At 41.2% G+C, this 23,509-nt stretch overlaps 1 protein-coding gene across 6 annotated transcripts in view; it reads left to right on the top strand.

The window, feature by feature from the left end:
- The window catches only part of ARHGEF28 (Rho guanine nucleotide exchange factor 28), a 130,424-nt gene that overhangs the window by 50,389 nt on the left and 56,526 nt on the right, over positions 1-23,509 (top strand). For 5 of the 6 annotated variants that reach the window (XM_082191863.1, XM_082191861.1, XM_082191859.1 and 2 more), the window contains exons 8-9: positions 3,092-3,144; positions 4,635-4,683. In XM_082191863.1, coding sequence (XP_082047989.1) covers positions 3,092-3,144; positions 4,635-4,683 — 102 coding nt within the window. Of the gene's footprint in view, positions 1-3,091; positions 3,145-4,634; positions 4,684-15,219; positions 15,323-23,509 lie in introns of those variants that run through there. The other variant, XM_082191864.1, reaches the window with a different exon arrangement.

The raw sequence follows: 23,509 nt of genomic DNA, 5'->3' as shown, positions 1-23,509 counted from the left end.
AGAGATGGTCCTTCATTTGGTTTCATAAAGGAACTATTTTGGATCAAAGGAGATGTGAAGCATTATTGCAGAGAGTCAGTGTAAGTTGTAAAAGAGGCTTGCCTGGCGCCTTCGTTGCATAGCTTTAGGCACCACCACCACCACCATCATCATTTTTAATTTGTATACCGCCTTTCTATCTTACAATACTCAATACAAGCTGAAGAAACAAAAAATGTACATCTTATAACAATAAAATGCAATACAAAAATGTGATAATAAAACATAACTTTAAAATAGACAACCTCCATCAAGAAAGTAACATTCAACAATCATTAGAATAGTATAAAATAGTAATATCAACATATGAAAGTTAAACAGAAATCCACTCAACAGTTTCAATAATATCTAAACTATAATCAATAAAACAATGGCAAGCTGCAGTACATAAAAGAATACAATACACATTGAGAAGCAGAGGGTGGAGCAAGGCAGGGGGAAGGAGGCCTTGCCTGATGGAGTCTCTCCCCTCACAGGGAATATGTTTCTCTATATCCAGGCCTTTGACTGATTAACATTCTATGGCCTTTTAAATATGTTTGGGGGGCATTATTGTTTTGTTTTGTTTTTGTTTTGTTATGTATTTTGTGTTCTCATTTTGTATTATGTTGTGAACCACCCTGTGATATTCAGATGAAAGGCAGTATACAAATTTCAATGACGATGACAACAACATTGCAGGGGTGGGGAACCTGTATGGTCCATGGTTAGTGATTATGGGATGTTGTCCAGCAACATCTGGAAGGCTTCAAGGTCACAATTTCTGTGTTGTTTCTTTCTTAGAAACAACACAGAAGTAATATGCTTAGCAATTGTTTCCCCCTTATTATGAGAGTGAATCTCCCATAACTTAATCACGTCCAAAATGAGTGAGGCTGAAATTCCAGTCATACACTTTTAATTAACAAAACACTCTGTTTGCTAAATGAGTCCTTTAAGGGAGAGGAAATCTATGACAAATAGCAATTTGGTTTAGAATTTAGTCTTCAGGAAAGTATTTAAAAGAACTTAGTAAACCATTCTCTATGCATTAAAATTTAGCATTTTCTTTTTTGTCTGCAAGCACTCTTTATCTCATTTTATCCACTGTTTGTGGCACTTGTATATTACTGTGTCAGACTCTTGCAGTCCACGCCCCCCCCGGTCTGGTTGGTGGATATAAAAGAAAAAGAATAAAAAGCTTGTTAATGCTCAGAAGCATTTCAGCATTGCCCTCTGTTGCACTTCCAGCAATTTGTCACTAGCAATTCATTTTGGTGCTTTTCTTGCATCCTGCCTTAGTCTGCCACCTTCAGGCTTCTGGAGGTGGGAGAGCAAAACTGAATCTGTCAGTGTTTAGGAGGGAAGCCTGAGCATAGAATAAGATAACAAGTGTTCTGTCCACTAGATATGGATGGCAGAGCAGTCTGCATTCACCCCTTGTTGGCTTGCCAGCTGGGTGTTTCTACATTGTAGAATATGATTGTTAGATGCAAATCTTCCTGTAGCAGGAGGTTGCTAAGTGACTGCGGTGTCTTGAGTTCTGGGACACTATAAAAAGTCTAGTCTTTAGAAATGATGCTATTGGCTGTTGGCTCTGAGAAAAACACATTGTAGGGAAAAATTGAATACACTATCATGAGTACAGTGGTACCTCGGGTTAAGTACTTAATTTGTTCCGGAGGTCCGTTCTGAACCTGAAACTGTTCTTAACCTGAAGCACCACTTTAGCTAATGGGGCCTCCCGCTGCCGCCACGCTGCCGGAGCACGATTTCTGTTCTCATCCTGAAGCAAAGTTCTTAACCTGAAGCACTATTTCTGGGTTAGCGGAGTCTGTAACCTGAAGCATTTGTAACCTGAGGTACCTCTGTATTTAGTTTTGTTTCTAAAACATAGGCCAGGAATTTGATGTAAAATGAAACAGTGTTAAGAATGGAGGTAGTATTTCTCTGAAGGAAAGGTACGAATGCTTTGTTACTGTGGATCAAACAAGGGCTGAAAAATCATACACAGACATGAAAACACTAAAATGATCACCTGTTTTTATAAAGCAGCACATTTCAGATATTTTTTAGAGCAGCTTTACAGGCAGAACTTCCCCTCTTCTCCAGGTCTTTGAATTCCCAGCATTTTTCCCAGGAAGTTGCAAAGAAGCAGTATGATTCACTTGGGCTTCCTCCCCCTGCCTGCTTTTATATAATATCTGAAAGTGTTGCTAAGAGTACCAGTATTTGTTAAAAAATGATAGATTTCCATCCCATGAAACAAGAGAAGTATAATAAAAAATGACTAAAAGAAAAAATATTTGTTTGTTTAATAAAATGTATATACCGCTTGATTGTAAATAGTGGTTTACAAAAAACCCCACCAAACATTAAACAAGGTATCAGCGAAGTTTATTCATTTATTTTTAAAAACTCCATTTATTTTACCTACTCACATAGGTTGTAGGGTGAACAGGAGATTACACAAAATGTGCTTAGGCACAGAATATTCATGTCTCTCTTTCATAATGCTGGCACTGTCTGTGGCTGGAGGAAAATGAATTAAATATGGATTTGGTGCAGTATGTCCTTCCTTCAGAGTTTTGAAAAGGAGCCAGGAAACAAAATAATACTGTAGTCACAATTGTTCCCTGTAGTCAAAGGGAAAGAGTTAGCTTTTAAAATGCATGAAATTGCCTTCCCTTTTTTTCTTCTTCAATAATAAAATCAGGATCCCATGTGTATTATAAAATGCCTGTGGCGGTCTGTGCAGTTCGGCAAGTACATATTAATCCATAAGGCTAGTTTAGGGTTCAGCATGTATTTTCACAGCACGCCCCTTTAAAGGAAAAAAGAGAGCTTGTTTACAATCAGCCCATTAAAACAGCACAACAACTTGTTGAAGAAATGTCTAGTATTTCAACCACAGGCATGCTACTTTGGGAGCCGTGCTTATATCGTAAAAGAACATTGTTAGGTCTATGTATATCCTTCTATTTCTCACTTTCATTGTGTTTGGGGGGTGGAATCAACTTCCGCAATTGGTGACCACCAAATCCTAATGGAAGAACGGATTCTCTTTAAACAGACCCCATGGACTTTGTTTCTGAAGAGCCAGCTTTCAAAAATGAAGATTCAACGGTACAGTTCTATTATCATTTTATGAATGGCTAAATCCACGGAGGTTCTTCTACAGCACCTTCCAGGATTGAAAATGAAGTTGGCTTATGCCTTCCAAACAGCAGTTCTTTCTATTCTTCTTCCAAGAGAAATATCTAAGCTGCCTGAGTAATTTCAACATTCAGCCAGACAGCATGGTTTGCTATGGGGGAAGAAGTAAATTTTTTTTTTTTTTTTGCCTGGGATACAAAGCTACGATAATTGTGACCAGTCATATTTTAGTTGGGCATATATGCTGCAGGAATAGCCTCTGAGAACTAGGGGCTTTTATGACTGCAGCTCTGTTCTGCAGAGACTTCTATTTATCTTGTTTTGACATAAAGTCAATGGCAATAATTTACTATGTCAAAATCAAACGTGCTGTCTTACTGATGATGAATGCAGTTAACTCTGCTTTGTGGTGGAACTAATGAAACACAACCATCTTATTCCATGCGTCTTAGAATACGTGTCTCTGTGGAGCTGCTTGGTATTTAGTTGGACCCCCCTCAATGGCACTCCTTTGTCTTGAAGCTCAACATATTTCCCTGTTGCCTGTGATCCTTTATCTGCTGGTGATTGCATTGCAAACAACATGTTCTGTCACTCAGCTCTAGTCCTTTATTTTCTGTAAGAGTGCCTTGCCTTCAGCGGTGGCTGGTGGGGCAGAAGGCAGGGAGCCCAGACGGTAGATTGAGCCAGAGCCAATGGCAGGTTGAGCCAATTAATTCTAGTTCCATCTTCCATCCTCTTCCTTGCTGAGTTCTACAAGGGCAACACTGTGATAAAGGAAGGCAAGCAGGCAGGGACTGGCTTAGGGGAGACTGGTTGGTGGGGCAGCACCGGACTTGCCCTATTGGACCAGCCTTCACAGCTTGCATTTATGGTTATTTGATGGTGGCCCCTAGTGAACCAGAACAGATATCTCCAGCAGGCCTAACTATGGGCTGGATTCTGGCCAATGTGTTTGCATCTGACATGGGAGTGAGTGGCTCATAGGAGAGCTCCCATGTCTTTAAATCACACTGGGGAATGAATTAGACTACACAGGGAACAGATGGCTCTGATGTTCTGTGGTCTGCTTTGATTTTGTTTTCTTTTGGAAAGTAAATTATAGGTTGTTCACCTAAAAGCTTTTGGATGTGTTTTTTCTTTCTCTGATGCCTGTAAAAGAAAAGAGCTGGTCAATGTCACCCCTCCCCCAGTGACAGCCCCCTGCATTATTTGAAATAAAAAATTCCCAGTGGCCCAGAATAATGGTTGAAGCCCTGATTTTTGCTGTTTGGGAAAATTAGGAGCTTACTAAGACAGACGATCGTCTTTTATTCTTTGTGGGTGGTTTTGCATGACATTTAAAAAAAAAAAATAACAATGAGCATTTTTGAAATACAGTGAGTGTTTTTTTGAAAAAGACATTGCATTCTGAAATTTTCCAAGCTTGGAACAAAATCTATTTCCCATTTGTTTTGTAGTTTTACAGAGATCATGTGATTCAGCCAAGTGAAAATGAAGATGATGTAGGTAAGGAACAGCTGTGTTTTTTTCAGCCCTCCCCACCCCAATGCCTTATAATCTTCTGGTTATCACTGAGCAGGAATTTCTCTCTGGTGACAAGGAGTTGCACTACAGAGACCTGTCTCCCTTCTCTGTCTCTCTCCCACTTTTTTCAGCTGCCTTAAAGGACCAGTACCTTGCTCTATGTTTCTGGGCTGACCACCAGGGGGAAGGTGGTGTGTCTCTGAGCCTCTTCATGTTCCGACTTCCAGTCTCCATTGTTTTCTTTCCTGGTTCAAAGTGGAGGCAGCAGGGAGGCCGGCTCTGTCCTCAGCTCTGCTTGCAAGACAGAAATCATTTGGGAAATAAGGTGCTCGAACAGAGCATGAGCTGAATGACTCCTTATGGATGCTAATTAGTAGTTCTGTGCAAACTCACATTTAAGCATGTAAGATTAGACCATTGTTGTTGTTTTTTTTGTTTAAACTATTCTCAGTCACAAGAGACCAGCGTTGTATTAAGCAACATATTAATGACTCATTTCAAATATTAACATAAATGCTCGTTTACATATTTTTCAGTTTTGAAAGATCAGATTCATTGAAGGTATAATATATTTGCAAATTTGTGTCTCCTTCTGAGGCAGAATGGGAAGGTTTCTCTGCCTGCAGAAGCCTTGCCTACTGGGGTTGCATGGCAACGGCAGCAGGGGTGGGTGGGGGGCACTGCTCCTCAGGATTCTACCACCTAAGGCGGATGCTGCAGTCCACCTCATGGCATAGCTGTCAACAGTCCCTTATTTGGCGGGAAGGTCCCTTATCCTAGCGCTGTGTCCTGCTGCTGTCCCTTATTGATGATGTCCCTTAAATTGCCTGGGTTTCAAAGGAAGCAGCTCCCCTCCCTCCCTCCCTCCCTCCCTCCCTCCCTCCCAGCCAGGGAGGAGGGAGGCTCCAACTGTGTTGCTTGGCTGCATTGCTCACCCAATAAAGAGTCTAAGAACGACTGGGGGGTGGAGCTTTCATGCCTTGTGCTGATCAAATCGGCCGTGTTGCCTAGGGATTCGCCTTTGCTCAGCGCTTCCCAGCGGAGAGGTGACGGTGGTTTCCCTTGCTGCATCCCCTTTGCTGGGTTGCTGCACTGTGGGATCCACCGCTTGAGGCTTCGTTTGGCTGCTGGCTGGGCTTTCTGCCTTTGGCTCGGAGGGGCTCAGAAATTGAACATACCTGTGCTCGGAAAATCCCTTATTTTGGCTGCTGATCCCTTATTTTCGAGGTTGCTGGTCCCTTATTTTCAAATCTGTGAGTTGACAGCTATGCCTCATGGGCAGGCCGGCCATGGTAAGGCTTGACACAGAGGGGAAGAGTTGTCTCCTAACAACGCTCCATCCCTGGACTCATCTGGTGCAGGCAGCACAGAAGGCAGTGCGTAGAAGTTCTTAAAAGTAACTGAGCTGTTACAAAGGGGTAGGGCATGGTGATGATTTATTTGTAATGGAAAATATGCCGCACATTTTTTAAACTGAGTTGTTCCTTAATAAAAGATGAATGCTGCAGTATTATCACACCAAATAGCTTGACGTTTTTTTAAAAAACAGCATTGTTTTGGGTTTCTTTCTTTGGGCATTGTTATATAAATAAGCATAATTGTTTTGGCAAGCAAAGAGCACAGCGGGCGACAGGACTGGGGGAAAAATGAAAAGATGACAATAATCAGGGGAAAGGAATGAGGAAAATGAGAGATGATGGCATCAGGGGAATGTCCAGAGAGAAAGGAACAAGAGAAATAAATAAACTAGGGAGGGATAAGACAAAGTATCTGTGTCTATGTCATAAAATTAATATTACAAGTCAAGTTATTATAAATTGTAAAGCTGATAAGGCTCTCCTCTTCTTCTGCATTACTGTCTCACTTAACAAAACATCTTTTGATTAGAAGGAATTTGAAAGATTATTAGGAATTGAAGGCATCTTTTGAAAAGCTTGTCAAGATCTCTTCCATTGGATTAACAGTCTGCTGTTATGACCTTCCATTGCAGACAACAGCAAGACTTTTCTGCCAAAAGGAAACTCTTTATACAAGGAGGGCACTATTCATTTATACAAATGCAAGAAGCCCCTTTTGTTTTACTTCAGGTCCTTTATTTTAAGGGTTGTTTTCCTCCTATGTAGGGATCTGGAATAAGACACAACTTTTCAAAAAATGGCCTCAGGCAGCAAAAGATCTTGAGCTAGCTCTGCAAAACAGGAACGCTCTCATGATCTCTGATTGTCGCAGCGACATCACTGCCTGTAGTTTGTTGCCACATTGTTATGCCATTACACAATGCAGGAAGTTATGTTCTGTAAAGAATCAAGTTATAAACGTACAATTGTTTTAGTGACATATCTTTGCTTTTACTCATATATGGAAAGTTGTAGCTCATTAGTAGAAAAATCTGCTTTGTACACAGAAGGCCCTAGATTCAATCCCTGGCAACTCCAGGCACGACTGGAAACGTCCCCCTTCTGAAACCCTGAAGAGCCACTGCCAATCGGTGTAGATCAGAGGTGGGCAACATCCAGCCTATGGGCCAACCTTGACTCGCCAGGGAGTCAAAATAGGCCTGTGGGAACATTTTGTCCAAACTGCTCCCACTTGCCCGTCTGTTGATGTCACCTGTGACACCAGCTGATGAGTAGGAGAATAGAGTTAATTCCTGCATCAGCTGTACATCCCCTTTTTCTCACCAAGGAACAGGCATTCGCAGCCAAGGCAGCAAGATTACATTCCCATGCATCAGCAGAGGAGCAAGGCTTAAACCTTGTTCAGTTCAGCAGGATTCCATGCAAACCCCTTCATGATTGTTGCAAATCCATAACTACAGAATAAGACGGTATCTTGTGTGGGGCCTTTTTCGTAAGGGCTCTGCAGAGACCAAGGGAAAAGAGAAGGTGTTAATTCCTGATTTAATTCACTGAAATGAGCAAAGTGTGAATATTGCTCTTAATTGATGTATTAGGAAACTTTCTTCCATTTTTTTTCCTTTTACCTATAACACACTTTAGGTGAGATTTTTCTGTTCTGTGGTTCCATTATACATTGAATTGCATTGATCTCTTCATCGGAATTGCTTCCTGCCATGAATAGTTCTGTGTAGGATAGGTCATGTTGCTCAGTGTTGACTCTTCCATGCACTTGTGTGGCTCTTTGGTCTAAACCACAGAGCCTCTTGGGCTTGCTGATTGGAAAGTCAGCAGTTCGAATCCCCGCGACGGGGTGAGCTCCTGTTGCTCTGTCCCATCTCCTGCCAACCCAGCAGTTCAAAAGCACACCAGTGCAAGTAGATAAATAGGTACCGCTGCAGCGGAAAGGTAAACAGCATTTCTGTACACTCTGGTTTCCATCACTGTGTTTTGTTGCACCAGAAGGTGTTTAGTCATGCTGGCCACATGACCTGGAAAGCTGTTTTTGGTCAAATGCCGGCTCCCTCGGCCTGAAAGCAGAGATGAGCGCTGCAACCCCATAGTCGCCTTTGACTGGACTTAACTGTCCAGGAGCGCTTTACATTTACCATTCTTCCTTGCAGCAACTCTTCAGAATCTTTCACACCAGCTGCATCTTAGAAATGGCAGGGCTTGATCCCTGGGGACCTCTGCATACAAAGTTCATGATTTGCCACTGAGCTATGGTCAGTGCTTCTTTGGTGTGTGCTTTCTGAGGCCCAGATGTGAGGTGAGATGATGATACATTGAACTGCATCCATTTAGAACTGAGATAGCCAGTGAGTTGCCCTGCAGATGTTTCAGACTACAACTCCCATCCACCCCAGCCAGGATAGCCGATGGTCAATAGTGTTGCAGTCCATAACATGTGGAGGGCACCATGTTTTCTACCCCTGGTAATAGATTGTGGGTAGGGAATGTAGCTAACAGAGTGGCTGAGCAAGAACTCTTTCCCCTGTTGAACTAGTTTAGCTTGCAGAGAGTTGGGTAGCATTCACAATGGACAACCTCACAATGGCATTTCTGCAGTATTGGAAAATAGGAAATTGCCTTATATTGAGTAAGAATATTGATCTGCCTAACTCAGTGTCATCTGTGCAGATGGCAGTGGTATCAGACAGGAGCCTTTCCCCGCCAGGGAATGACCATGGGACATTCTGCATGCAAATCATATGCTCTGTACCACTGAGCTATGGCCCTTTCCTAGGAAGATCTAGAGGCCAGAGATTGGATAGTGGCTTGATTTACTACTAACTTTTATCTAAGTGCTTGAGACTAGGTGTTGTGGAAGATTGCACAGTAACAGTAGAATAAGAGCAATATGTTTTTAAAAGAAAAAATGACTTCCCTCTCCCGCCCTAACCTAAGGCTGAGGATGTATGCACAATACCTATTTTCAAAGTTGCAAAAGTTTGTTTTAACTGGAAAAACATTCATTTTCCATTTTTTTAAAAATTTAAAATGTGTTAATGTGAAGTATCTGCTGAAAAATAAGGAAGGCTGGGGGAGCACACAGTTTTAGATAATAGCAGCCTGGCATACAGAGTTACATTGTTCAAGTGACCTGGCAGCTGATGTTTTTTATTTTGCTGAGCTCCCTGGCTTGTATTACCGAGGAGGTGAGAGATTCTGCCGACCACAGCTTGCACTCCAGAAGATAAAAAGCACCGAGGCCAAATTTTTGGCATGCTTCATGGTGTGACCAGGGTAGCAGCAGAAAACTTAAAGGATTGTGTCTTTTGAGTTTTTTGGTTTCCTCAGTAATTCTAGTTTAATCGCTCAGCACTCTGAGCTATTCAACAGAATGGTCTGCTGCACTTTGTGAACCTCTGGGGTGGCAATGAAATTTGTGTAAACTCATGGTTTCAGTATTGTATTTTCTTACCTTTATTTCCTACCCGTGATACAAAAAACTAAATCTACTTCCCTCTTCCTCGAGTAAATCAGTTAATCCGTTTTAAAATGTTATGGGTTTCCCTATCCCCACTCCACACAGAAGTCCTGTGTCATCCTTACACAAATGAAATACTTGTTTACTTCTCATTTGGTTTGGAAGAGAGTTTTAGGCTGCAGCTCTAACCAAGAGCTACTCAGAAATGGGTTACACTGAATTCTGCGAGGCTTACTGCCAGGTAACTGGAGTTAAAACTGCAAACTTAGATAGCTGTCCCTCAGTCCAGATAGTGTGGAAAGTTGTTTTGTAGAACAAGACTGGGAACAGATGGCTGAAAAGGGGCTTAGAACAGGCCATTTCCATGGTTTCCTTTAGGGTATAGGGCAGAGCTAGCAAGCCAAGAGGAATCTCTATGTGCGTGGCTTATCTTAATGCAGTGAGTTTGCAATTGGCAAGCAGCAGAGCAAAATAGGCTTGTTGAGCTCAGGCTCCTGCTCTGTCTGTGCCAAGAGTCTTTCTGTAGCACATTTATTTCAATGTATGTTGATACCCCTTCCTCACATGGAGATGTTGACACCTGCATTCGTGCCATTCTGATTTCATCTTTCGCCCTCTTACACACTGGTCCTGTTTCAGAGTTATTAATGGAATTGGCTCTGGAGCTTCCAAGTCCTGACATGCTTATATTTTCAAAACAATGAAAACTGTTTTAAAATCCAGAATGTTACAGTGGAGTTTGTGAATCTTACGCTGTACTATATATAAAATAATCAATACGGGGAGTTGGGTTGCGAGAAAGCAAGTTTTGGATTGCAGAGAGACATGAGAAAATGCTCTTTTATTGTCTGAAAATTTATGGTTATGCAAGCGTAAACAGAGCTTAAAGAAATTATTTCCAAGAAAAATATTAAGTGGGCACTTTATGTTCTCTCTTTTCTTGGCTTCCTTCAAACCTCAACGCTGAAGAAAAAAGAGGTGAGTAAAAGATGAAGAAACTGTAGCCATGCACAGTTTGGGTTCCCAGAACTTTACTAAAAACAACTTCAGGAGCGTTGCATAAAGAATCCCTTTAAGTCAGATAATTCAGTGCACTTCTTTGCCAGGCTTTCATTCCCTCTCTCCTTCCATCACATAGGTGAAAATACCCTGAATGAGAATGTATGGGAAATAGATAATCCATAATTCTGATGATCTCGTAAAATAATGGAAATTAGCCTCCTTCCCTCTCAGTCATTCCTTTGTGTCAAGTTCGTAGTTTAGCACTAACCAGGGTTTGCTGCTATGATTAGTGTTTGCCCTCTAAACCAGAATTGTAAGCCAGGCTTTGAAATGGGCTTCTAGTTCTAACTTACAGGACAAATGTTAACCATGGTTTGCAGCAAACACTGGTTAGCACTAAGCTGCTAAGTGGCACTAAACTGGAAGTGGAGGCACATTTTGAGAGAGGAATTGAGGCTCATTTCAAAACCTTGACTTGGAGGGTTATCTGAGCGGTTTTCCTGTTGTTGGAAATAGCAAAATGCACATAATGAGGCTAAATCAGAGCTGGAACTACAGGGAACCAGTGTGAACTAGAGACTGGATCGCTTATGCAACTGTGCCCTTAATTCATGCTGAGAATATTATGTAACCGCAGTGGAATATGCCAAGGCTTGTTTGCAGGATGTCTAGTTAATCTTGAGTTTGTTGAATAGAATCAGAGAGTGACAATAATTGACGCAGCCCTGAAAATCATCTAGTCCACTCTGAAACTCTGCCCCAAGGCACGATCCTCCACGCTGCACATTTAACAACACTGTGCACTTAATTCCACAGATTTACTGATTTAATATTTAATGCTGTAACCTACCTTCTCACCCTGCCTTCTCAAGGTGTTGCTCAGTAATGGTGCGGCTTATTCTGATAATGCAACCAGCAAGAGAGTGGAGGAAGGAAGGTCTCTGTGTTTAAAAAAAAAAATCCTGCCTGGAACAAGAAATTATTTGAGCACAATATTTGTTAACTTGGACCAGAGTGTTCTTGCCATGATTCCTTTAAAGTAGGAGTGGGGGACCTCCAGCCCACAGGCCACACTTGGCTCACCAGTTCTCCATTTGGCCTATGAGGCCATTTTCAGGAAGCCAGGCTTATTTCTCCTACACTGTGGGTTAAATCACAGAGCCTAGGACTTGCCGATCAGAAGGTCGGCGGTTCAAATCCCCACCACGGGGTGAGCTCCCATTGCTCGATCCCTGCTCCTGCCCACCTAGCAGATCGAAAGCACGTCAAAGTGCAAGTAGATAAATAGGTACCGCTCTGGCGGGAAGGTAAATGGTGTTTCCGTGCACTGCTCTGGTTGCCAGAAGCGGCTTAGTCATGCTGGCCACATGACCCGGAAGCTGTACGCCGGCTCCCTCGGCCAATAAAGCGAGATGAGCGCCACAACCCCAGAGTCGTCCGAGACTGGACCTAATGTTCAGGGGTCCCTTTACCTTACAAGTCAGCTGATGGGTGGTTGGAGCATGCCTTGCGGAAGGAGGGGAATCCAGAGCACAGCGCTGAGAGGGAGAGGTGAAGTCCTACCCCCCAGGCCCTCAGAGCACATAATCACCTGACATCACTACAAGTAGGAATGAACCTTGTTGAGAAAACCATACTGATTGGGACACACAGAATTTATAAAATTCTGGGATTAACAATGGGAACAGTTAACTCCCATCATTTCATTATTAACATCAGCTCTATGCTCCATTTAAATAGGAAAAGGACTGAATATGATATGTGAGGGTGGAGCAATATATGTTTATGGATTTAGTTATAGAAGGTAGACGTAATTATATAATGTAAAATGTAACATGGATTAATTGCTCCCTGCCATCCCTCTCCAAGTATTTACAAACTGCAAGTCAAGTTCAGGAAACTATAAATAAATATTGACCTGGCTAGAAGATCTGAGTAGCTCCTATTACTTCCCTTTGCAAGTAAAGAATATTTTGATGGAGATTGTGTTTACAGGCAAAAAGACAAAAGAGGAAAGGATTGGCAAGTGGCGGTTTTGAGCTTGCAGTGAATGTACTTTGGTGAAACTGGGCCAAGGAGTAGACAACTTTTACAAATAGCTGTGTCAATGGCTGTATGCTCTTTCTGGGATTTGTTAGATTGTGTCGGCTAGAGATGTACTCAAACCAGTGCATATTTTATACAGTACACGTATCATAGACTTAGAGCAAGGCTGAGTTTATATTACAGGAACATTGTTAGAAAGATCAAAGACATTGTGGGGCACAGTATGCAATTAAAACTCTCCAGCAAATCTCTTTGGTTACCTGAAGCCCTATGTTCTGAAAATACATAAAACTCTGAGCAAGTTGCTGATAACAGCACGTATTCTTTTAGCAGTGTATGGAGGGGGGGGAGGAGGAAAGTTTTACCTACAATAGAAGAATACTTGTACGGAGTCTGGCAAGCTATGTTAATGAATAAGCTGACCTTTCGGCAAAGCATCCATGGGAAGGAACAAAACTGACGGGATACTCAGTTGATCAGTGGAGACCATTTACTATATTCTGCTAGAACCAAATAGTCTCAATGCCAACAAAAATGTTGGAGATGTATTGTCAATAGAGTACTATTTTTGGTAACAAGGTTTTTTGTTTTGATACATTATATATGTTGTTTTGCAATATTTTCTAAAAAAAATATGTTTCAATAAAAGATTCATTCTTCCCTGAAGGGAGCAAGGTAGATTATTATGTTGTTGTTGTTTAGTCGTTTAGTCATGTCCGACTCTTCGTGACCCCATGGACCAGAGCACGCCAGGTACTCCTGTCTTCCGCTGCCTCCCACAGTTTGGTCAAACTCATGTTCGTAGCTTCGAGAACACTGTCCAACCATCTCGTCCTCTGTCGTCCCCTTCTCCTTGTGCCCTCCATCTTTCCCAACATCAAGGTCTTTTCCAGGGAGTCTTCTCTTCTCATGAGGTGGCCAAAGTATTGGAGCCTCAGCTTCACCATCTGTCCTTCCAGTGAGCACTCAGGGCTGATTTCCTGACGAATGGATAGGTTTGATCTTCTTGCAGCCCATGGGACTCTCAAGAGTCTCCTCCAGCACCATAATTATTATAGGATTATTAGATTATTGTTATAAGATTATTATAGGATTGGTCAAATTGATGGAGTATAAGGCTACTGCCATGATGGCTGTGCTTTGCCTCCACTGTCAGGTGGCTCAGAGAATGGCCTGAAGGTGCATTTAGTGAACCTGTGAAAAACAAGCAGAGCGAGCTTGAGACAATTAAAGCTAAAAAAAAAAAAATCAATTTTATGTAATAATAACCGTTTTTAACACAGATTTTAATTCCTGCCCAACCATTGTATAATTCCATCTTTTTAACTGTATCTGAATTATTTGATACCAGTGAGTGTTTCACTGATCTGTTAACAATATGCAAGATGGGGAATCCTTTGATCCATTATGGCCCCTGCATATCTAGGTGGTTGTAAAAATAATTGATGTGGGGTAGAGGAATGTTAACAAGTTCATATGCCACCTTCTTTTCTGAATTGATCCCCCTATGCACATTCTCCTCCCTGTTAGGCGGAACACAAAAATGCACACAACATGAGGTGACTTTCCATGGACTTTTGTTAAAAACAATAACAAGCAGTGGACTTGTTAGTTTTGTGTCTGCTTTTGTGTTTCCACATTCAAACCATTAAAAAAAACAAACCCAAAACAAAACATGCAGTTTGTGTAGCGTTAACGATGGGGGAGGGGTAATGAGTTTCTGCTGAATACTAATTGCTGATGAGTTGTTCAGGGAGACTGCGGTAAGAATGGGAGACTTGTTGTAAATTAGTCACTAGCTCTATTGTAGACTGCTGGGAGGGCAGGCCAGTTCTGTAAAGGTGCCAACCTTACCAAAATCTTTTGGGTTCACTGTCAAACTGAGAGTCACTGTGAACAGAAAGCAATCGTTTTCACGGCATGCATTTTTAGAAAAAGAATGTCTCAGGTGGGTCCTCTGTCCTTGTAATAGTAAGAGGGAACTACGGTATGCCCCCTCTTTAAATTTAGGAAAGATAAGAATTCCATCATTTAGCTGCTGCTTCACCCACAAATGTCTCCGATCTACCAATGCTATAAATTCCAAAGGGAAATTGTTATGTGTGTGGCAGGAACAGAAGCCAGGGAAAACTGGCTGACTGTAGATTTTGCCTTTGGACTTCATTGATTCTATATAAACCTCAAGGCTTAAAATAATTTTACATACTGCAAACCAAATACAGGTTAACATTTTAATATAAAGAAAAGCCTCTGTCTTTTGTTATCTATTTGAGAGAGAGAGTCCGAGAGAGAGTTCTCCTTCTCTGGTAACTCAGATTATTCTTCATTTACATTTGGAAAATGAAAAGGTGAGTTAATGATTCATTGGCACACAGTGACCTTTCCTATAACTGCAGTCCAGGATGCAGTAGCCCCACTGCAGGCTGTTCAGATTTTGACTTGGCTGTGTCTGCCTTAATATTTGCCCACATACTTGACGCTTGCAGAGAACAGACCCCAGCTGCCTCTCTTTCTTTCTTTCTTTCTTTCTTGGTTTAGTGGGCAATTTGATCCTTCCTTCTTGGGTCTTTTTATTTTCTGTCACTTGACTTGCTGCTCAACACAACAGCAGCAGCACTCTCTAAAGAGGTGTTTGCTTAGCCAAAATAAAAGTAAAAAATGGACTCGGATTCTGATGCACCTTTTAATTACTCTTGGCCATCCTTACCTAAAATGAGAATTAGAAAACGGACATCCAGACCAAAAGGTAGACAAAATCTTCTTTACTTATCAATTTACTTATCTTTTAACTCTTCTTGCTGGTTCATTTTGTTGTTAGTCACATGCAAGTGGGTATAAAGAGTTTTGCATTTTTCCTTTTCAGAAAAGGCATTGGGAGATTGTCTGTGTCACAGATACAAATTGGTTTGAAGAACAAAATACCTCTATCCTTATGAATTTATGGATGCTCTTTGCTTCATTTTCCAGCAAGTAAATGAATTGGTCTTCTGCTAGTACTTTAGCTTCTGATATTTCTGCTATGCATGCACTCTGAGCATAAACATATTTATTTGGAAGGAGCTTTCCACAGTTTCAGTGGAACTTATTTTAAAGTAAGCAGTTTTGAACAAAGAAAGCAAAAACAAAACATATGCCAGAAGTCTTAGGAAAGGATGTTCCATACAGATGCAATTTGTGGAAAGCTCTCTATATGTGACTTTTTGTTTTAACTATTTGTTGTGTTGCATACAGGGTTTGCTAAAAAGATAGCTCACCTAATTTTTAGAATACCTAATACATGAAACAATTGATGTATTCTCTCTTTCTGTCTCTCTGGTGGCTGCTTTCTTTGGGGAAATGTACTTGGAAATTCGGGTTCCAGATTGTTATAACTCTCAAGTATTTTGCATAGAAATAATGACAATTTTATAGGAAGATGTATTTCTGAAAGCTGATAAATACCAAAATACCTTATGAAAAGCCTACTTTACTGTGATAGAATGAGAAGATAGAAATGAAGAATACAAACTCTTGGGATTTTTTTAAAAGTAAGATTAAGAAGAAAGCAAACCCACACACCCATGCATAAATATGTTGTGTAAATATATTTGTTACAGTGAATAAACTTTGAATGTTGACCTTCACATGTGAATGTTAGCATATATTTTAATCTATGCTAACATTCACTGACAAAAAGTCACTGACAAAAGCATAATTTTATTTTAGTTAGATGCTGTAGCTTCTGTCTCCATCAGAAACATGAAGGTTCTACCAGCCAAACTAGGTTTGACCTTGATTGATCAAGAGATCCAGAGCTGGATTTCCCAAGTGTTTTGCAAGGGCAAATGCAGCTCTCTGTGTGAGAGAGATTTGAACTGTGCCATGGTGCTGGCAGGTTTTATCTCCTGGCTACCCTACCCATACACCATTCACCCCATTATGGGAAACTAACAAGTACCAATATACCAACTCTGAATGTGGATATGGAAAATAATGGGAAGATGCAACATGCACTGCGGCTGCTGCTGCTGCTGGGGTGGGAAAACCCTTCAAGAGATCCATTTGCAGATCTCCTGTTGTCACACATCTAGTTTATCCATATGGAGCAAGCAGAGATGGAGAGAGTTTTCAGGAAATTATCTGCCATACAGGAGTACAAGCAAGCTTTTTTTTATGTAAAAGCATGGGTTTCCATATGAGCAGAAAGGCACTCTTTAAGCTGCTTATTTCTGCCAACTCTTTATTCCTCGACACCATATTAAGTACCATTCTGAAGTTTCCTACCCTGAATAGCAGTTTGGGGGGTTGTATATATTTATGTTTTGCAGTGGGATGTAACAATGGGCTAGAGTAGAAGTGAACAAAGGCCTCTTCTTCAACTGCATGTCTGCTGGTAGTTCTTGGGATCCAACCCATCAATTCTGTAGCTTGTGTGTGTGCATGCACATACTGGGTTATTCTGCCCTGTAATTTTAAGCCTCACCTCAGCACACCCCAATTAATAGATAGACAAAGCAGCAGATAATCTTGGCTGTATAGATGGTCAGCTCACACTCACTTGTAAGGAGGTGGGGCTGCAAAAATAGTTTACCCAGGTTGTGTGCGGGATGTATAAGGCAAGAGACCTGGAAAGAAAGAGGTTTGCATTTGGACAGAGAGCAAAATAAACAGCATGAAGTCATTGGCTTTGTCTGGCCAAAGCACATGGGGTTTGCCTGTTGCTCTGAAATTGAATCTGGTAGTAGGGGATATTTTTATTTTTTTTGCAAATTTCTTCAGTGAAATACAATTTTGGGTTTGAGGAATTCAAATCTGTGATTATTTTTGTGATTAGAAAACATCCAGCTTGGTAAATCTATGTTTGACTAAAAAACATATCAACTGTTGTTGGAGGGGAAAAAATACCTTATGAAAATGTCAGGCAATGCTATAACAATTTTAAGATTCTCTGCATAAAACATATCCCACTAAGCTTACAGCATTACCTTGTAATAATAAAACATTAATGCCATCAGTTAATAAGAGATTTAAACAAGACGCTTAATTAAGTCTTGCTTTAATTCATTCTTGGACAGCAGCCGCCGACTTGCTTCTTGGCCTCTGATGTAGCCTTCATGTTTCTCATGTCAGCTGCCTCTGTGACTTGTTTCACACACACCTCTATAGTCTGAGCATGACAGGGTTGCCATTGAACTTGCATGGCTCATCAATGAACTTCTTTCCTTCCAGTATAGTAAGTTTACATGCCAAAGGAAATTTATAAAGCCCATCAGATCAGTCTGTCAGCTGTAACAGGGATGAGGTACTGGGGTTGATGGAAGGTGTCTTTTTTGGACGTACGGAAAGATATCCCAGTGTGTCATCATCTCCATCAACAATGTTTTGGATACCAGCTCTCCTCTCTTCACTGTTATCTTAACACAGTAGTGTCTGGATTATCATTTTGTTGAATGCATACCATGCTGAGTGCTGGATGGTTGGTAAAACAGCATCCATTACGGCCTTCTTTTGGAGCCTAATTTACCACAGCTGAAACAAGATGTGGCGTGAGCCGTCTGCCCAACAGTGTTTTACTTTGATGTTGAACCATCAGGGGTAGTACACATAAATTATGTATTTCACTATTGGTCTTAGGTCATTAAGGGTTTTGTGTTTAAGGCCCTGTTTCGAAACCCATATGTTTGCTGCTGTGAACCACCTTGAATAGCTCACTGTGCCATTTTCCTGTCCTTATGGCCTGTGTGATATGATACCATACACTTGATCAGTAGAGAGATCCTTTACAACACTGTCACTCAGTGAAGTAAGATTTCAGAAGGATTTGGGGGGAGAAGAAGTCCTGTTGCACAAGTGGAAATCCTTCCACTGATGGAATGTGGTAATTGAATTTACTGTGAAGTTGGAAAATAGCTGAAAAGCATGCGGAGGAGGGTCTGGCAGAGAGGGCAGTGAATGATGGCATGACGAGGTTGGGTCAGGCTGGTGAAGTCCCCTTCAGAACCTCAAGGCACTTGACTGGGGGCTCCACCTCTTCAACTGCTAGACCCAGGCGTGCAAGCAAGAGAAGATCAGCCTAACCCTAGTTGGATGTCAGTGCCTATTAATGACTCACCTATGGTTTGGGCATTCTCAAACTGATTTCCTTCTTCTACCATGTTTCTCTACTCATCTTCTCTCATGTGTCCTGTGCTTGAGCTTGGAAGCCTCAGGATAGGGCCTGCGTATTAGTTTGAGTTATGCCCAGCACTTCATTAATTTTGGCACTCTAGAAATAATAACAGTTCTCTTAAAAAGCAAAATGGTATCTGTAAGGCTGTCCTAGAGCTTCTTATGGTTTGGGAAATAGGGAATGTGAAATAAAATATCTCATTCCCTCGAGCCCTCTGCCCCCCTAACACACTTAGAGTACATCCTTAATCCTTTCCTGTTTGCTTCTGGCTTGGGATATCAGTCTAGCATGGGTGGACTTGTGCCTTCCACATGTTTAGAGTAATGGAGAGAATTTGAGTGAATCTCTCTTTCTGGAAAGCAATTCTGCTGTCTTTTTGGAGACACTGAACTAATTTATATTTATGTTTATTTATAGCCGGTCTTTCTGTGACAAACGCAAGGTGGCTTGCGATAAAAATATAAGTCAAAACGAAATGAAAAACAAAATTAATAACAACAACAAAAGACTGCTGGAATATGTTGTCATGGAACAGCATAATAAAAACCATATATCAACAGTAGCAAATGAAAAATGTATCAAAGGCTCAACTAAAAATACCCACTGGGACAAAATGTTCTTAAGAACCTGTTTAAATGCTGGCAGAGAAGGAAGCCTGGTGAATTTCTCTTGAAGGGCTAGTGCATCGTTTCAGCGCCATAACTGAAAGGCCCTCTTGCTTGAACCCACAAGTGACATATCTGCTGCCAAAGGGACAGTCAGAGGGCCTCAGCAACCAAGTGCAGATCTCTAGCAGGCTCATATGGGAGGAAGTGATTCTTGAGTTAACCTTGCTCCTTGGCTGTTTGGGATTTTAAAGGTCAGAGCCAGCATCTTGGTTTGATCCCAGAAACAAATTGGAAGCCAATGGAGTCCTCTTAAAATCAACCTAAGCAGGCTGACCTGTGAACCCCAAATCTGACCACCACTTTCAGAACCAACCGACATTTCTGAACTGCGCCGTTCTTGAGGACACTCCCACATTATAGTAATCTGATGACAGCTGGAGCTGCCCTTGCGGCCTCCTTCACCATCAATGTCCAGGCCCAAACTTAAACAGCTCATATATTTTATCCAGTGTGCTTAATATTTAGGATTTCTCCCTTTTTTGGTTTCATAGCTTTCATTATTTCAAGTTATATATTAACCCATGTTCAGTGTACTGAAAGCAATTCTGGGAAGCTATTTGAAAACTATTTGCTGCTTCCTCCAAGTGGGAATTAGTCATATTCCTTCATGGCTTCTGATTTGCTCATGTTTGTATTCATTACTGAGTTGTTAATATATGTAGGTTTTATCTTATTTGTTATTTACCTTATATTTTGGAAATGTACATCCAGTTGTTTTCCCCCTTTAATTTTCTTGGGGGCCCCCCCAAGAGAGTGGGGCCCTAAGCTATAGCCTGCTTAGTTTATACATAAATCCAGCACTGAGTTAGGCTGGCTGCTCCCGCCTTTTGGTGTTCTGTAGCTAATGAGTGAAGTCAGAGCTGTGAATTATGAATGTGCTGTTTGGACATCAGGCAATAGGAATCTGTGTGATCCTAAGGAGCTGCCACTTCCCATTCCTCTTTGGTGTACTTTTCCTGCTTCTGTTTCATTTACTAGCCAATGGAATCTCTGCAGTTTGCCTTCCTTTCCCCCTAGCAATGTGGAAGCATCTTTCCTGGGTTCATCGGACATCAGCTACTCCCTAGTAGTTATTTTCTGCTCATACCACTTACACAGTAGCTGTGGGCAGATGTTAAAGAATCCCCCATGGCAAATGCAAAATATGAAAACTGCAAAGAGGCATAGAATCATAGTTCTGTTTCTTAATTAAAATATTTATGTCCCACCTTTCAGCCTTGAGTGGCTCACAGCATCACTTAGAACAAATATACACCAGGAGCCAGATGTTAAAATCACAAAAGGCAGCTGGGGCGAGAGGGAGGGACCAAGCCAAAGATGCAGTGGTAAAATGACAATAAGACAACAAAGTGAGGGAAAGCCTTGGTGCCACAACTGTAAAGGCCTTGTCCTGAATCCTCCAGTGATAATTGGATGCAAGGCAAGGTCTCTGAAGAGAATTGCAGTAGGTGAGGATGCTTGTGAGGAAGAAGACAGTCTTTCAGATATTCTGGTACCAATGCACATAGGGCAGGCCTGGCCAAACTTGGCCCTCCAGCTGTTTTGTGACTACAGTTCCCACCATCCCTGACCACCACAGGTCCTGATAGCTAGGGATGATGGGAGTTGTAGTCCCAAAACAGCTGGAGGGCCAAGTTTGGCCATGCCTGGGCATGCACATACCTATACCTGTACATAGCACAGGTAATATATATATATTCTGAAAATATTTCTCTCTATTATTAGAGCATGCAGATCAACCACAATAGTTGATCTCCCTTCTCTTTATGTTGTATGTTTTCATACAAATGCACAGGGGGCATATATGTATGTAGCACAGGGTGCACAACCTACAGCTACAGGGTTCCTTTCTGCCTCACATTAACCTCTTAAGAATGCCTTGTTGGATAAGTCCATGGTCCGTCTAGTCCAGCATTTCAGCTGCAAGCAACCAGGGAGTCTTGCTTAAAATGCCTGCTATATTTGTTCTGTTTTCATGATTGCTGATTTTTGTGTTAGTAAGCGGAGTTAGACAACATCTGAGTTGGTTTCGCCTTAAATCTGGACCTTTCTATTGATTTCATTGGAATGTAAATAAAGTACAGTCTGTGAGTCACGATTATTCCGGAGTCATGCTGAAAGGAATTTGTGGAACTGTAGGAATGTGATTTATAACCTGTATGTTTGATGTTGCTTTGTCATTTTTTAAACTGCGTTGTGTCTTTTGGTAGAAATAAATAACTGATGGAGTCAATATATAATTAAGTGTGCTGTCTTGTGAGTTTGGTGAAGTCTTGAAATACCTTTCTAGTTACAATATTAGTCTTAAGTTATTTATGCGCATCGGAAACTTGTGAGCCATTCTTTGCAAAAGAATTCCTGGTGTATTAGAAAGTGTAAGGAATCTTCTTATAGACACACAGCTGCCAAAGTCTACTGGAACTGTCAGTGATTTTAGCTTTGAAGAGATACCAACAAAAAGCATAGGTTTCTTATGATGCTCCAACTGTATTCAGTTACAGTGAATTACTCCTTTATTAAAAGATGCTTGCAACTTGATTCTCAGAGAGCTCTGTTGGCCCTTTGCATTTCAAGGATGTTTATAATGATCCAGGTCATGGTGAGCCAAAGCAAGTTCATTACGAAAATCTTTCAACTAAAAACTGGGAAGGGGTGTGTGTGAAAGGGCCCTCTGAACCTAGGGGTGAGGGGTGAGGGGTGAGATATTGGGAGGTACAAAATTTACTGAAAATTTAAGGGGGGAAGCAGCTTTTTATGGATTTTATAATGTCATTGTTGTAGGGAGTAGCAGATCTTTTATAATCAGTTAGTACTGCCATTCCCCTAAATACCCTGGAATGACATTACATCATGACAAAAAGTAAAAACAACCACCATAAAAAACAACAACCCTAAAAATGCCATTACAAAATGGTATGCTCCCATGAAACTTTCAGCAGCTTCTGCTCCCCTGCCCCTAAATGACTGAATTCCCTCCCCCCCCCTCAAAAAAAAAAAAAAACACTATGGGAATAAGGAAGGATTATTTTTGTGTATCTGAAGATTAATGCTCTTTATGTTATGGGATTCCCAGTCAATCATTGGCTTTTAAGCATTTAGATGGCTCTTCCTGTTTGAGTTCTACTAAATAAAATTGTTCCTTCTTAATATTTCTTAATATTTTTCTTGTGCATGAAAACTTGATTAAAAAATCACTTATAGCTGTTTAGCATCAGCCACCAGTAAGGAGCATGGAATAGTTAAACAAATAAGCAATTTCAGAAGCCAACCATTTTTGTAAAGCCTTCCAAAAGAGAGTTGAAGTTGTATCAAGGACTCTGGGGACAGCGAAGCATCATGGTGGCTGTGCCTTTGAAAGTACAGTGGTACCTCTGTTTTTGAGCGTCTCGGAAGCTAAATGTTTCAGAACCTGAACGCCAAAAACCCAGAAGTAATTGCTTCCATTTTTTTCTTTTTTCTCCATTGACTTTGGCAACCGCCCTTTGCACCTTGGTTGTCGAACGTTTCAGAAGTTGAACGGTCTTCTGGAACAGATTACGTTTGACAACCAAGGTACCACTGTATACAAACCAGCAGTTTATGTTGAATACATTGGCTCATCACAAGGCTAAGAGCCAGAAGTAAAGCAAAAGTCATGTTAACAAAGCTGAAGATTAACTATTGGTGATGTCCTAAATAATGAGTCAATACAAGCAGAATTGAGTTTTACTGCCTAGCTGCTGGTCGGCATAAACCCATATCTTTATGTTGTAGAATATCATGTTCCTCCCAATCTAGGCTCCGTCTACATGATGGCTAAATTTGATATTCTCCAAAATACACACATATAGCAAGCAGCTATTGGAAAATTAATAGTAGGATAGTAACCTGGTGAAACCTGACCTCTTTTTCAATAACCTATGAAATGTAGCCTAACGATAATATTTTCCATATGCCATCTTAAGACAGGCAGACTTTCCATCCTGCTTAGCCCACTTTTCTTTCTTTCTGCTGAATATCCAACATGAGGGAGACTTATTTGGAACTCAAAAACCTGCTCACTTTGTGACCTCTTAGTGTCCAGCTCCCATTATCCCTGATGATTAGCCATGCTGACTGGGACTGATGGGAGCTGGGA

Source organism: Podarcis vaucheri (assembly GCF_965113315.1).
Source record: "Podarcis vaucheri genome assembly, chromosome: 11".
NCBI lineage: Eukaryota > Metazoa > Chordata > Lepidosauria > Squamata > Lacertidae > Podarcis > Podarcis vaucheri.
The sequence above is the reverse complement of the archived record's forward strand: the minus strand, read 5'-3'. Positions and strand labels throughout refer to the sequence as shown.